General features: G+C 44.5%; 1 protein-coding gene across 3 annotated transcripts in view; it reads right to left on the bottom strand.

The window, feature by feature from the left end:
- FAM131B (family with sequence similarity 131 member B) overlaps positions 1-16,600 on the bottom strand; it is a 36,939-nt gene that overhangs the window by 14,103 nt on the left and 6,236 nt on the right. For all 3 annotated transcript variants that reach the window (XM_063354080.1, XM_063354070.1, XM_063354088.1), the window contains exon 2: positions 377-486. In XM_063354080.1, coding sequence (XP_063210150.1) covers positions 377-486 — 110 coding nt within the window. The remainder of the gene's footprint in view (positions 1-376; positions 487-16,600) is intronic.

Below are 16,600 nucleotides of genomic sequence, written 5' to 3'. Positions count from 1 at the left end.
TGGCTGTGCTGCAGACGCTGGGACAGGCATAGTGTTGGACATTTCAATGAATCCATTATTCAAGGAATGCAGACCTACAGGCTTGGCAGAACTGCCACAGTTTTATCCATGCTCCGTTCTACTTCAGCCATGAGTGGTTAAAGGCCCTTCCATTTGCAAATTCTTATTCGCTATGGATACTCTGAAGGGAGTGACTCTACCCTCTTCAATGCAAGCCAAACTGCACAGGTATGAAAGCCCCATCCTCGGGTGCACGCTGGCATTCTGGTCCTCTCCCAGATGATGCCCCAGGGACGCACAACACCCATTTCTGAACTCAGAAAGTACTGAAACTTTCTGATCGCCCCAGATAAGAGAGTCTGGGACAGGTACTCACCTCAGTGGAAGGTCGATGGAAGCTGCTGCCATGCAGTGAACTGGTGCTGTCCATGTTGATTTGGTCCACATCTTTCAGCCCCTTCCAGTCTACCGCAATCACCTCGTTTCCTGCGGGAACACATCTAGTCAGGCTTCTGAACACCACTACAATTTGTTCTAGCAGTCTTAAGCCAAGTCAGCTCAGCGTACAGGAGCATCACCGAGTGTAAGGCCACAATAGCCTTAAATCAGACCTTCCTATTTTAATCAGACCACCTGTACATCATCAACTATTACATTTCATACAGTTATCTCCATATGAAGACCAATCATTTGTGTTCTTCTCAAGCATAATGTATGCTAGGCTAAAGCACAGCTTCTCAGAAAAAAGCATCTAGTCGTAATGTGTGACAGAAAGAACCAACTCTTTTGATATCCTGATCTAATATTAAACCATCGTCACTTAAAAAGGCATTTCTCCGTTGTCATTTGAATTGATCTGACATCAGCTTTGAGCTGCTGGTGCCCTTTATTTGCTGTTCTCAGCAAGATTAAGACCTTTTTAATATCTGACATTATGTTTCAGCAAAGTTATTCACACACTTGCTTTCCTTCTTGACAAACTAAACAGACTGAGATCTTTAGGTTTCTTACTCTAGAGAATTTTTCCAGACCCCTTAATAAATCTGTGTCTCTTTTAAAAAGACATCTCAAAATGTGGACATAAAAGCATACACAGTAATGCAGTACTGCTCTCGTCCATTCTGCTAATAAAACTTGCTGCTCCTCATCACATTAACCCATTGTGCCATAACCTTGCAGTAGATTCTCACATTCAGCTGTTTGTTCACTCAGATCCCTATGCACCTTGCACAGCTTTCTGGGATTGTCACCCATTCAAATGTAGACTCTCTGCCATTTGATTTTAGATGCATTTTAATACCACTTAAAGGATCAAGTAAAATTAAGTACTAACACATAAAATAGAAATTATAAAATTCAAAGAATAAAGATTAAAAATAAGATCACTAAATAAGATTAAATTGCACTAAAAGTGAAACCAAATGCCAAGTAGCACACTTTAAATAGTCACCCAAGTAACCAGGACTGCATGGTGTAACTGCTCTGTCCAGTTAGCGATTTACTGTGCCTTCAGCCTTTGTGCCACCCTCAAACTCCATTAAAAGTTGTTTGCTCCCATGTCATGAAGGAAAGGTTGTATAGTGGTTAAACCTGAGCCTTTTGGAACCTGGCAAGAAATATAGCTGCCAAAATGATCATCTATTCCTGGGATCAATTCAGCAATCTCTCGTCTATTTGGTAGTCTATTTCATGCCATTGAACTTGAATTGTTCTATTTTCGTTAGCTTTCAGCTTGTAATTTACTCCTTATAGAAAATTTCTCCTCCACAGACATATGCAAACCCCCTTGTTCGTTCTAGCAGCTCTGGCACGTTTTCACTGGCTCATCACTGCATTTCCCCGGTAGAAATGAGATGCTGTGCTCCACCCTACGCAGGCCTGCAGGAGGCATGTGGGCGCTTATGGGTGGGAAACCCGAGGCGCTCATCACCTAGAATTCAAAATGCAAAAAAATAATTTGTTCCTTTAAAAAGGCTAAACATGGCAAGATGAAAACCAGCAGAAAGCGAATGCTATTTCAGTTGGTGTCCACCACACCTTCACACCCCATCATTTTCTGCTGTGCAAGATCTCTCTTCCTCAAAGAAACAAAGCATATTTTCCCCTTCACACACTTTTCTGTTCATCAGGATAATTAGAACCCAGTGCTTTAATAGTATTTTCCATATGCCTCTGACTAGGCTGACTAAAGTTGCTGTTCCCCAAGTTGCAGATTCCTGCAACTCGGGGAACTTAAAAGAAAAAGGAGGTTCCTGTACTGTATGCTACAAAGGTGAGCGTAGAGGTCAGACACAGACAGACTTCAGGAGGAAGAAGGACGTGGCTGTGATGAACACAACAAAGACCACTTTTCAAGGTTGTGATCTTACTGAGCAATTTTCTCGACAAGCACATGCATACATTTGCCCCTACTGAGCTCAATTATTTATTTCTAATTGTGATTGCTACTAACCACGATTAATTCCTGAGCTTTGAGTGTAGAGCTGAATTTGTGTTAAATTCTGATCAGATTATTTGGCTCCCTTCTGCAGGAATCCCCCTTTGCAGGGCATAATGTTAGGTTTTGTGACAAAAGCTCATCTGCACACCCAAAGGAGCACAGGGAGACGATGGCAGGAGGGGGAGCCCAAACAGCACCCTGATGGGCTGCTCCCAGGCCCATCCCGGGAGCCATCAGCCCACCAAAGGCCCATCTTCACAAGCCCTGAAGAGCATAGGGGCACAACGGCAGGTGGGAACCCAAATTATGTACTCGCAAGAAGGAACACCCTGTCTGGGTCCCTCCCAGGACTGTTCCAGGAGAGCCTCAGCCTCAGGGACCAGGACAAAGCCCGTCAAGATCAGTCAGGGGGACAGGCTTTCAGAAGCAGCTTCATAACTGAGGGGGGTGGTTACTGCCTAGGGCTATGGGACCCATTATGGGATGCAGGAGAAGAATGTTTGGGGATTGCACTAAAGATTTATGTGGTGTTTAGGGAAAGAACCAACGGCAGGGAAAGGGAGGGATCTAGGTGGTTTAGGAAGAAACAAATGTGAGAAAATAGATAAAGGGATAAAAGGGGCTGGTAGCACATAAACAGGTTATTGATCAGTATAGTTGCCTGGCCGTGCCCTGCACTTATTTTGTGCAGTCTGTCCTGCTTTCTTGGTAAATTCCATTTCAAACTACTTTCTGGCATGAAGGATGCTCTATTCTGGGCGCATGTGTTTCGTGATGGAAGTCTAAGTGCCAGGAACTGGAGAGATCGGAGTGAGTAAAATCAACCGGAGCGAGTAAGGGCGTGCGAAAGTGCATGATCACAAGCCAAAATGAAGGCGAAGTGATCTGGGTGCCAGATCTGGGTGCCCCTGTGGATGAGAGCACAGGGTGAGTTGTGAGTTGGCTACTAGGTGGATCAGGGGACTGGTCACAGAGCTCTGTGTGTGTATCTGTGAATAAGGGGTCCGTATCAGCCCCTGCAGTGCGGCTTTGGCCTCAGGAGATGCTATGTCCAGGTGCCAGCAACTGGGGAGACTGGGATCCAGGAGCAGCTACTTGGGCAGACTGAGTAGCCCTGCTACGGGAGGGATCCACGCTGGATCCCACACAGTGGATCTCCATCGTGATCAACCAGAGACAGGAGCAGGAGGCGGCTGTTGGTGCTGTTTGTGTGAGTGCCGAACGTGTCTGTCTGTGCTGATCGGTGTGGCTGGCATATATGTGCATAGATGTATGTGTGTGTATACATATATATATATTTATGTATATGTGCTGCGTATGCCTGTTTATGTGTGTGCATACTGGGAATACGAGCTCAGCCCGGCTACTGGCGGCACCTGGGGGCAGGGAGCCGCAGCAGCCTCACCTCTGTGTGTCTGCCGGATTCAGCCCTGCTAGCACATAAGGGCACTTGAAGGTGTAGACCAGAGCTTCTCAGCAGGTGTGGAGACATGTCCACTCCCGGGGCCTCGGCAGGCTCCCAGGGCCGGGCGGCCAAGGCTTTCTCTACATCCTGTCGTGGCGGGCCCGTATGGGATGGGCCCCTCACTCCCTCTGGCTGGGGAGGACAGATATAACTAGCCCACCCTGAGCAAACGCTTCTTTTATCGCTGCGTAAAGCCTAGGCACCTCTTTGCTACCTTCTACCCAACCTGTGATTACCTTTCAGCCTCCCCATTTGGCAGCAGTTTTTTTTCATAGAGTCATAGAATTGCCTAGGTTGGAAGGGACCTTGCAGATCATCGAGTCCAACCATCAACCTAACTCTGACAAAAGCCACCACTAAACCATGTCCCCAAGCACCACATCTACCCGTCTTTTAAATGCCTCCAGGGATGACGATTCCACCACTTCCCTGGGCAGCCTGTTCCAATGCTTGATAACCCTTTCAGTGTAGCAGTTTCTCCTAACATCCAATCTAAACCTCCCCTGGAGCAACTTGGGGCCATTTTCTTTTCCACATTTTCTTTCTGTTTTGCTTCATAGAGCCGTGGCAGAGTGCACTACCACCTATCGGACTGGCCATCTTGAGCTGGGCAAAGTGAGAGAGGGAGGTTTGGGGGGTGCATGGGTTCAAGCAAGAGGGGCAAGGCCTTAGTGGGCCAGCTCATGGGTTGTCCATTCCTAGCGTGGCTGGAGACCTCTTAGATTTGAGGTCCAAGCAAACCTTCTAGGGCTAGAAATACCTCTAGCAAAGGGAAGTCGCAGATAGAACTCTAAAAAGCCTAATTGTCAGACCCAGCTGCATCAACTATAAGGTTTGGCTGTGGCTTGGAATCAAATACATTTGTATTCGGTCTCCCTTAAACAGAGAAGGGGCAAAGGGGAGAAGATAGGGGCGCTGCCGGGAAGTGCAAATCTACAGAGGGCAAGTATGGGAAGGAGCAGAGGGGCTGACCCTGTGATCAGGCTGAGCTGAGGGATCAACAGAGGTCAGTGGGAGGATGAAACGGGAGTTAAGAGCAGAGTGGGAGCCTGCCCCTGCATGCTGGGATCCAGTTGCCTCTTCCTGTAGAGGCAGCCCCTGCTCCTTCCCTCCATCTGCAACGCTTCACGTGGGCTGGGGCATTCCTGCCACAGACCTGATCAAGACAGTGATGCTGCAGAGGCGGGAGAGATGCCACCACTCCAGAGCAGAAGGCAGCTGTACAGAAGAAGCCCTCAGTGCAGGTAACAGTGTCACGCCCACTTCATCCCTGTTTACCCTAGGTCTTTTTCCTGTACTCTCAGCTGTTTCTGAGCGTAGTGCTGTGGCCCTTCTGTAAGTCCAGACAGACATCCTGGCACACGGTGCAAAACAGTCTGCAGCGCTGCTCTGCGAATGCTCTGCAAAGACACCCCCGCTAGCCAAAGAGGGAGACCAACCTCAGAGAGTCTGGTGCTCAGCACATGCGACCTGGCAGCCCCAAAGTTTGGCAAATGACACTCAACCTTTGCTCTCAGTTCCGCTAGCCCACTGACGGTTTCCATGAAGTGTTAGACTGGAATATATTTGTATTATTCTGGCAGATGGTGGCATCGAATGGTTGAAGAACATTAACATCAAACAATTATTTGTCTCAAAGTCCACACCTGTTCCATAATAGGAGCCATCAGCCCACTAAAGGCCCATCTTCACATGCCCTGAGGAGCATAACAGCACACAGAACTAAAGGCCTACAAAATTTACTTATTAACGGTTTTTCTCCAGTTGAAATATCTCATCTATCTAGACAAGGGAGGAGAATGAGTAATATGTGACCTTGCATGCACTATAGTCATGAAGACTGAATAATTATTGAAAATTCTTGGTCTAAACAGTTTCACAGGTACTAATAAATAAATAAATATATTGGGAGAAAATAACTCTTCAATATCTGTTAAATGCTTTTAAACGCAGTAATATCTGCTGAAGAGTTACAACATCACACACTGTGGCTGAAAAGGAAATCTCTGGGTTATAATTGGCATTGGGCCTGGGGCACCGTTACTTTCTCTTATTGAAAGTTAGATAAAGGTTAGTGGGTCTTTTTCTCTTTGCTAGAAATAGCAAGAGAAACATTAATCCACAGACATAAAAGATCAAGTTCTGCTCTGACAGATGGAAGTAAAGAAATATGGAAAATCAGAAAGAAGTATGGACAGTGAAGTGAGAAAAGAGAAACTGAAGGCAGTACATTATATTTTAGTATTGTTTTTATCCAACCTCTTGTCAACCTCTTTCTCCCTTCAATTAGTACACTTTTTTTCTTTTGTAACGGTACATTTCTGCTCCAATATCATTTCTTTTCTCTTATCCATCTTCCATTCCAGCTTCTGCTAATCATCATGACTATTGCATTTGTAATTCTATCATCAATCACCTCTTACAGAACAGTATTTATTCCTCTCCATATAGAGCTGATAAGCATTTTAAACATGAGTGGGTCGTAAAGCCAATTAAAGTGGGATTTTTACAAACACATGCTACTGAATTTCTGATTGAAATGTTATGAAATGAGATGATGAAATTTGAAAGATAACTGGGTTTCTGATTTCCTTGTCATTGTTTCTGTATGGTGTGTATAGAAAGTATATAGAGTGCTTTCTTTTTCATTGAACTTTTTTAAGATTTCTTGATTTTTTTTAAAAATGTTATTATTTGTTTTGGGGGTTTTTTAATATCATAAATTCCATCCTTGCTCTGTAAGACTCAGTAGATGACTGAAGAACAAGTAGAAAGCTAATGACATAAAGCAGTGAGATAAAACCAAAGCAGTTGAAATACATAAATACATTAAGTGACGCTATTTGCAGATCATGGTTGCTTTGTATTTTTAACACAAATTTGATTAAAAAAGCTCTGACAAACACTCATCAGAAAAAGATGTCTCCATCACAACTGAAGTAATGTTCCAATTCAAGTCCTCTAACCCTTTGGGGGAAAAGTATCATCCCTCTTTCTGTTACAGTACTGTTAAGGTCAAAATCAAGATTTATTTTTAAGTTGGGCCTTTCTAAATAAGAAAAATGAAAAACATTTAAAGAGGAAAAAAGATGGGGGAAAGAGAATACCCTTTTCTCCACCTTTTATTTTTTTTTTGAGCATCGTAACTTTGGACTCTCAGAAATTGGAAGATGTGTGTACTGAAGCATTCCCAAGCAATATGAAATAATGACCATTTTGATAAATGCACTGGAAAATCCAAGAAGCCATCTGGATGACTGTATCCCACTTTGCTGATCTAACATCATTACTTTTTTCCTATTTCAGTAGCTCATTTTGCCACATACTTTCATTTGTCATGGAGACACAGCATGTCTTAGTTGGACATATTTTCAGTTTCTTTGCATTTCTGTGATCATAATAAATTCACCTGGTTTTGAATTACTTATTACTTAATCTAAATAAGTCCATTATCCTCAGGTTTCCTCTTAATATTTTCTCAATTCCTCCTCAATTGTACTCATTGATGCTATCTAGTACATATAGTTGATATGATATAGTATATTGGTACCCGTGCCTGTATTTTGTTCATTTAGCAAGGTACATGCTTGAATTAAGTATATGCATCTATGCAGAAGCCTTTAATAATTTATTTTGTTGTAACTTCTGTGCTGGATGCTAAACATCTCTAATTTGTCTTCTCTATTTTGTTCCACACTAAGTAGACTAATATGGTTTTAGAGTCTTAAATTCTGCTTTTTCCTTCCTGACGTGATGCCAGTGAAGATGTACACCATATACCCAATATGCATTTGTGTCAATTGCCTTCTGATGTGTCATGCCAGCTAACATCAGAAGAAACATATTAATTAAACAGTGAATTTCCAGCACCGCTATTATCCACTGTTAGCAAACTTTCTTCTGTTTCACAAGTTTTACTTTCCAGCAGAGAGTAGAAAAATTATCATTCGATATTGGTAGCCAATGTTAATGTTGTTAAAGGCCAATATTTAGAGTAAATGGTGCAATTATTCTTTTCCATTCCCTTCTTTTCCCTGAACAACTAAGAAAACAACAAATGTAATTGCAGTAATTATGATCAGTCTTCAAATTGTTCTTTCCCTGATATCAATTTTCATGGTACTCATGGGAGTGTAGTATCTTTGTCAAACACAACATCATCGTGTCCTGTCAAATGTCATTGAAATACAAGCAGTTGAAGCTACTGGGAAGGACTGGCAGGTGGATGGATAGCATAATCATGGAAACCTTGTTCTTCCCTGCATGCTTTACAGAGAGTCATTCAAAGCTAGCCAGAAGGTCAATGCCAAGGAAAGGAATAAACAGGTGAGCTGTCCCCGAGATGAACCTGATGGAAGTGTCCAAATTCTCCCAGGTAAAGCTGAGAAATCAATCAACCTGAGTTATTCACATAACTGTGTAAGTATTCCAGCTTGTACTTCATGAGGAAGCATAGGAATTAGTTACCTGCTGTTGGCACCTACCAACAGGATCATCATTTGTGGAAGATGAACAGACAAGTCTGTTTTCATGGGTGAGATAGGACTGAACAGTTTGGTGCTCATCAAGGCAGAGAAATGTCTTGGTCTCCACAAAACAGATGTCTCTGAAATTTTTGATCAAAAATTAAAACATCTACAGCTCTGAAATGTCTGTAAGATTAGGAATCAGATGGGCAGGTCTCAGGATATTTGCTTTGGGTTTGGGTAACCAAAATTCTTTTCCAGACCATTCTGCCTCTTTCTGCAGGTAGGTCCCTTTTTAGAGCTGTTTAGGAAATAGAATTAACGAACAAAGCTCCAACACCAACATCTTTTTTCTTGACTGGAATCACTTTCAAACCAGTGCTAAAGGCTACTGCATACCATGTCCTCCCAACTAAAAGGAGATGAACAAAGAGCCTAATGTTACACACAGGCAGTTCTGTTCTAGGAAACAGTCATGTCATCTAGGCTAAAGAGGTACTGCAAAACGAAATACATCCAATTAACACAATTTTAAAAAAAAATCTCAAAGCCCTGTCTCATTTGCAGAACAAGTATCAGCCAGCATGAACAGCGGCGATGGGTTTATCCTCATTCTTCACTGCTTCTCTGAAGTGCAGAGAATGTGTCCCCAGGGGCCTCATTCAGCACAGTAAGTATGAAAATGTCAATATGAACCGAGGTAGCAGCCCTTTTATGCTGGCCTATAGCCAACATTACAGAAGTAATATGCAGCAGGCAATTTTCTATGCTGCTCTCCATATGTGTTTAAATTTTAATCTCTGTGGCCAGCATGTCACATGGGCACTGTCCTAGAGCACAAGAATGCCATTAGTTGTGCCATCTATGTCCCGTAGTTTCATCTCTGCCGGTGGGGAAGAAGAACCATCCCAAATACTCCTTGTGAGTCAACCAGCCGATCACAGCACCTTTCCCTCTGAACTCCCTTCCCTGCATCATGAAACAGGAAAAGCATTACTAGCCTTGTTGCCCCCAGAACTACCGCCACCACGGCTGCTGCTGACACCTCCATCCCCACTTGCAGCTGGAACATAGCCCTGCACAAAGCAGAAGCCCAAGGGCTCTGAGGACCCTACCTTCCCCCCATGTCCACCTGGTGAAATAGGGGCCATGGTTCCATCACTTCCTTCTGTCCTCTGGTTCTGCAACGCACAGAAGGACTTGGGGAGGGAACAGCACGGAGGTCTCCTGCTACCTTACTCCCCCTCTTTACCCTTTTCCTCCCTCTCCTGATGTTGCTATACATACGAAAAACACATACAGATGGAGCCCACCTTTCCTTTTCCCCAGGCTCTCCCATTCACACCATAGCCCTCCAGGCTTTGCCTTCCTCCTCAGCTCTTCCATGCATTTTTCATTTTCTGTTTTCCTGCCCCTGCCTATCCCTGGGCCAGCCCTGCTCCATGCCCTGTCCCATGCGGCCTTGGGCCTCTTCCCCTCTTCCAGCCCCCTGCACCCTCCTGGACCCTCTCCCAAGCATTATTGTATATAAACACCCAGACAACAACCCAGATGCCCATCCCCATTGCCCTGCCTGTGTGGAGACACTGAGACAGATGGAGGAATGGGGGTCCCTGACCCCAGGGACACTCTCAGTCCCTCTGTGGGGGTGGGGGCAGCACCTCTGCCAAGGTAATGTCAACTGGCCACGGCAGGATTCCACTACTGCACCTCTGGGCCCGCTACCATTCCCCAGACATCAGGATGAGCCAGAGGAAGTAGAAGATGACTCTGCTCAAAACACCCACACCTGGGGGTAGTGCAGCCCATCAGTTCCAGGCTCCACTTTCCTTACCTGTCACCCCCCTCAGCCATGGGGGTCTGGCACAGTCTGGCAGCCCCAGAGTATACAATCAGGCAGCTACATCCTTCTCACCACAGCCATCGTGCCCATCAAGAATCTGGTTTTGGAACAGCTGCAATGGTCAGAGCCAGCCAGGAGGCACTGAGACTGCTGCCTCCCTCTCACCACCTTCCCCAAAAAACTAAGTGTTTCCACACTGGAAACCCAGACAGATTTATCCCCTAGACCAAGACAACGGCCTCCAAGCCATAGTAGGTTTTCTTCCTGGCAGCACAAGCCACCCCATGGGAGGCAATGGGTAAAGGGCTCTCAATGAGGGGCTCTTTATTCTCCTCAAGCCCCTCCAGGTGCTGGGTGTAGAGGTGATGCTAACTTCCGTCACACCCCTCTTCCCAATGCTACTCTCCTCATTATCCTCCCTTGTTTGCCCTGAAGAAGCTGGTATTTCCCATCAGCCTGCCCCTGCAGTGCTGCAAAGGACAACTCCCGCTGCAAGTGAGTCCCCATCCAGACAGTGGGGACAGGACGTGGCATGGAGAGGTGCAGAGCCCTTTATCATTCAACATCAGAAATCTTGTATATCCACTGCTCCTCAATGGAAACCTCAATGGTTTCCTTTGCTGAGCCTGGGACACTTCTGAATTGACTGCTTTCTGGACCTGGACCAGGAAAGGGCCATTAGCATCCAGTGAAGGATGGAAGTGGTCACCCACCCCACCTGGGGGAACCCCACACAGGGAGGAAGAGGGCTGCTTACAAGGAAAAATTTTTACCTCTCATGCCTTCTTCTCTGCATAGTTGCCTAGAGACCCAAACCCTCTCCACTGACAGCCCTCATCTTGTGGACAGATATGGAGAGCATACCTGTGGGTCAAACGTCTTCGATCCCCTGAGAGAAGACAGACCTCCTCCACATCCCCAGAGGAGGCCACTTCAGATCATGGTTGGACCCTCAAAGACAGCCAAAAGGGCAGGGCTGGTCACAGCTAGCTAGGAAGAATGAGGCCGTTGTTGTCATTCCTCTGTGAAGGTCCAAGCTATGGGATCTCAGAATGGTTCGCCCGTCTTTGCACCTTTGGTCACTCCAATCAACACTGAATTCGAGATCCTTGGCCAGTGTGGGGACAGGCCACTACCTTTGATGACACAGACCCTGCTTGAGGGACTACTACCTTACCAATCCATTCTTTTCATGATAGTGACCTAGTGCAGCTGCCAAGAATGCCTTGGCTTCCTTCAGATGTACAGGGCAACAAGAGAGAAACTGTTCCCAATCCTAGAAAGCCACCAGCAGGGTTTCAAATGTCCTTACCAGACAGAGAATCACAGCTTCCTGAGCAACTGGGGAAAATGACAAAGGCCTGCTGGCACTGAGACTGCAGGGGCTGAGCTCACCAAGCAGAGCTGCCAGCACTGGGCCCCCAGCCCTGCCCCTTTACTTAGCAGGAGAAGGACAGAAACGTTCCAGCTCACAGGCTTTTGGGCACTACAAGGACCATCAACTCACACAAGTCTGCAGGCTCCTCAGACCCATCATGCTGAGGGACAAGCTGTGCCACCTGCTGAAGACTCGCTGCTCTGGGAAGAAGGTGCACCTGACCCTTGTCATGGCAGATTACGGCCTCATCTTCATCAGTAAGGGCCCTGTTCAAGGAGGGAAGGGGACCCAGAGGGCAGAGTGCTTCCCTGTACCATGGGGACCACAGCTCTGTCTATAGAACTTGCTGGTATACAGCACTGCTGGTGCCACTGGCACCACCACTGCTGGCCAAGCAGGTTTCTCACACCCCTTCTGTGCTAGTAGCCACTTTTGGGCTACTAGCTGGGATAAGAGGGAGGTCAAGGTGTCTATATAGCTGAAGAGGTGGTCAGAAATGATGCAGCAACTTTTCCTTCAGGAAGGCTTCTGGTCGTCATCAACAAATGAGTGCTGACCATGCTTCAATACTGCATCAACACCCTGTGCCCTATCCTTGCAACGCTGACCAGCCTCCAGGAGAAAGTACCGGACTTCTGGATGGTCTTTTATGGTTCAGACGGTCTAGCCTGGACTGTCCTGGTATGTGCCTTCCCCCACAATCTCTGAGATGTCTGTCATTCTACACCAGTGGTCCAAGAGGCCTCTCACAAGATCCTCTTGAACTACTGGTGTTTTACAAGGCCCTCCTCAGAACCTGGAAGCTCTCTAGAGCAATCGAGTCCCTCATGATCACCAGCAAGGTGGAATCTCCCTGTTGAGCTCCAGCTGAACAACGCTCACCTCCAAGTGCAGGCAGAACCCTCATCACTGCATGGAAGGATCATCTTTGCAGCATCGTTAAAACTGGAGACCACGGGGTCTATGGTCAGTGAGTCTGGGTCAACCCCACATCTCTTACCTCAGGCAAGTCCCACAGGAGGGTAGTCTCCTCCAACACCTAGCTCCATGGAGATACCTCTGAGGCCTTGACCTGTAACTCCCTGTCCAACTCACACACCACTTCGGTAAACTTTGAACAACCTGATGACCCTCCTTGAGAACACCTCTACACATTCATGCATCGATTGCTCAGCTTCCTCCCCCTTCCACCCAAAAACGATACATGGTTGTAGGACCACTCTTTGTCAGGAGAAGATGAGGAACCCTGGTGGCCAGTTTCTAGTCTGAGCTAATTCCATTGACCACTGGGAACACCAGCTGGAAAAATCCTCCATCAAGCAGAAGGCACAAGTATGTTCACAGGACCCCCTGACTCATGTCTCTTATGCAATGACAGGAAGACTGGCACCTCTGTACATCGAGCCTGCCAGTCTTCTGACTCCTCCAGAAGCTGTTATCAAGAGTCTGGCTGCACTTCTCACATCTCAACTTGTACAGTTTCCATCCCAAGATCTACTAAATTCTGGGTCCTTTTTATCAGCTTCCCAATTTCTCAGCAAGTTGGCTATCACCAGCTCTCTGAGAAGGAAAACCCAAGATCCCAGCAACTGGCAGTGTTATTTCTGTTCCCTTGTTCTGGGCAGGGCATCACTAGGAAGCATCCACCAGTTCCTGGATACCATGGAAATACAGGGGTGCTCTGCTCAGTCTTCCTCTCTGGTTCCCTCTTTTCCTGTTTTTAGTCTGCTAGTCTTTACCTTGTTCTCGTTTCTTATTTTTTCCTTTTCCACTGCCCCCCACACACACCTCAATGACTGTCTTTTTTTCCTCCCTTGTTTCTTTTCTTCACTCTCTTCTTCATTTTGGGGGGCGGTGGAAAAGTAGGCATTTAGTATTTTTATGGAATGGGTATCAGCTTGTCCCTAAAGTGGGAGTGGATGTGTAGGAAAGAACAGGGGAAACAGCAGTGATTTTTTCCCAGAGTACTTGTCCTAGCGTCCTGCAACTTACACCTCAAGTAGTTCCTGAGACAGAGACACTGCCTCTGTATTTAGCCATCTTCAAAGGAGTTTTCTTCTATTCATCTGTTCACTTTTTAAACCAAAGAAAACTTTTAGCAGCCATAGTACGCTATGTCAAGGAGTTCCATAATTTAACTCTGTGTTACATGAGAAAGTGCTGGCTTTTGTTTGTTTGTTTGAAACTTGCCACTTGCTAGTTTCATTTGACATCTATATTCTGTTTTGAAAGAGATAATGAAATATTCTTTCCTCTTCATTTTCTCCATGCGGCTCTTATCACAGAGAAAATTCATGATTTTATAGATAGCTGTTGTACCTTTCCCTAATCATCTCTTTTCCGTACTTGAGAAATCCCTATCTATTTAAATGTCTCCTCACATATAATCCACACCATACCCTTGATTGTCTTTGCTGCCCTTTTCTGAATCTTTTCCAGTTCGATTATGTCGTTTCTGAAATGGGAATGGACAATCAAGGACAACACATGACGTTCAAAATACAGGCATAGCATGGATTTACAATACTGTTTCTCATTTTATTATCTATTCTTTCCCTAATTACTAACATTTGATTGGCATTTTTACTGGTACTGAGAATTAAGCTATCCATTATAACCCCAAGACCTCACTCTTGCATGAAAATAGTAAACTCAGTGCTCCATCACTGCAAACGTAACACTAGAATTGCTTTTCCTGAGTGCATTTCACATTTATCTACATCAAATTTCACCCACAATTTTAACACCTAGTCATTGGATATTGTGAAAACCTTTTGCAAATCTCCGCATACAGCTTTTCGTTTGCTCCCCCAAACGATTACTGTCGTCATACTTTGTTACCTCATTATTTACCCCCCTTTTTCATGTCATTCATGGATACACACAAATCTGAAAAAATAACCCTGTGAAAAGTGGGCATTTCATGCTAATCCTTGTGTCCTATCTTTACCCAGCTGCTTCATAATTTCAGGAACTTCCCTTTGATCCAACAAAAGATTCACGACTTTAACAGCCTGGGATGAGTGACCTTTACAAACGTGCCTTGGAAATCCAAGCAGACTATAGCCGTTGGATCTCCTTTGTCAATACGCTTGTTGACCCCTTCTAAGATTTATAAAGTGTGATATCCCTTAACAACAGTAGTGTTAACTCTTCCTCAGTATATCTTAATTGTCCACACACGCACTAATTCTGTTCTTTAGAGTAATGTTTATTAGCTTGCCTGCTAGGTGTATCTTCTTTACTAGCCCACAGTTTCCCAGATCGCAAAATCATTCTAAAAACTGGCATCACATTAACTACCTTCCAATCTTCTTGTATCAAAGCAATTGTAAGGCATTGCAAATCACAGGCAGTGGCTCAGCTCTTTCAGACTCAAATTTCTCCAGAAGTCTTGCATGAATACCATCCAGTGGCTTGTTACTCTTTTGTCTACCTGCTCTACAACCTCATTTACTGGGACTTCAATTTGAAGCTGATCTTCTGATGCATCCCCAACAAGGAAAAGTTCCACGTTTAAGTTCCTCATTCCAACAGGATAAACTTTCACAACTTCCTCTACAATGAACAGATACAAAATTGTTCTTTGGAGGTTTTTCTGAGGTGTGGGGGTGTTGGGGTGGTGGTGTTCTACTATGTGGAACGTCAATCCACATGCTAGCCATTTGGATCATCAAACTATTTTCTCCCATTTAGTTACAAAATTTTGCACTGGAACCTACACCCTAAGCCACATATGGTCGGCATCTGTGGATACAACCACATCTTCCCAGGATGTAGAAACTATGTTTCCCTTAAGTCTAGTACACTCCTGGACTTTAGAACTTGTGTCTTAAACTCACAGAGAAAAATCCTGACCCTCTAATCTGACCTCCTTAAAATAAGAAAGGCTAAAGGTATTCCCTTTGTTAATTACACTTTCTGTTGCCGAGCTTGAACTAGAGCATTATTTTTTTTAAATCTTGATTTTTATGTGTTCAGGTGACAGAGGATTTAGTACAACTCTTAGTAAATTATTCCAATAGCTAAGTATTTTTAGCATTTGTTTTTTTGCCTTATTTCCAGTCTGAATGTGTATGCCATCCTTCCATCGCATCTCAACTCTCTTCTGCCAGGTTGAAGAGTTAGATGGTTTTGAGGGTTTTTTTCTTCACTCAAACACTTAAGAGACTGTCACTGAGTCACTTCTGTATGTTTTTATTCATGGTTCCCTGTTTATTTTCTGGCCGTTCTTCAGTTTTGCAGTACTTCCCAAAGCGACAACAATAGAATTAGACAAAGTAAATGAAAAATAATTTTTTTCGCAAGAGCCAAATGCAGAGAAAATACAGCCTTCTCTCCTCCTGCTCAATATTCAGCTCTTAATAGATCGAAGAACCACGTTAGCTTCTTCGTCTGCAGCATCACAGTAGTTGCTGTTGATCTACTGATTATCTGCTCAGGTATCTATAATCTTTTTCAGTGTGACTGCTTTCTAACATAGAGCTCTGGTCCTGTAAATACTGTTCGTGCTCTGTCGTTAGATATATGAACTCATACTTGGTTAGATTGAAATATGCACAGTCTGTCAAGATTCAGTACTCCAAACGAATCAGACTGCTCCATATCAGTGATTTCACCCTTTTCATTACTATTTTCATTTTTAGCATTTTTTCCAGTCTTTGTAAATTCCACCAAGTTTATCAGCGCTTTAGATTTCTCTCAGGATTTTGAGCAATATGTTAAAATCATATGGTACTGACAACTATATTGAGGACCGTGGGACCACATAAGAAACACAAGCTTTTCAACAATGATTCTTTCTTTGTTACTATTTTGCTATGTACTGAATTTTGATGCACTTAAAATATATCGTATTCACATATTGCTAGTCAAAGAATCATGTGGTACTAAGTTGATTGCTAACTGATTAGTGTTTTTATCTTTTACCCATCTGGTATTTTAGATCCATTACCACAATTGTAGGTAAAGGTACTTACACCGTAGAAGCACTTGGCTGCAGAAAGTC

This window comes from Chroicocephalus ridibundus, chromosome 1 (assembly GCF_963924245.1).
Source record: "Chroicocephalus ridibundus chromosome 1, bChrRid1.1, whole genome shotgun sequence".
Taxonomy (NCBI): domain Eukaryota; kingdom Metazoa; phylum Chordata; class Aves; order Charadriiformes; family Laridae; genus Chroicocephalus; species Chroicocephalus ridibundus.
The sequence above is the reverse complement of the archived record's forward strand: the minus strand, read 5'-3'. Positions and strand labels throughout refer to the sequence as shown.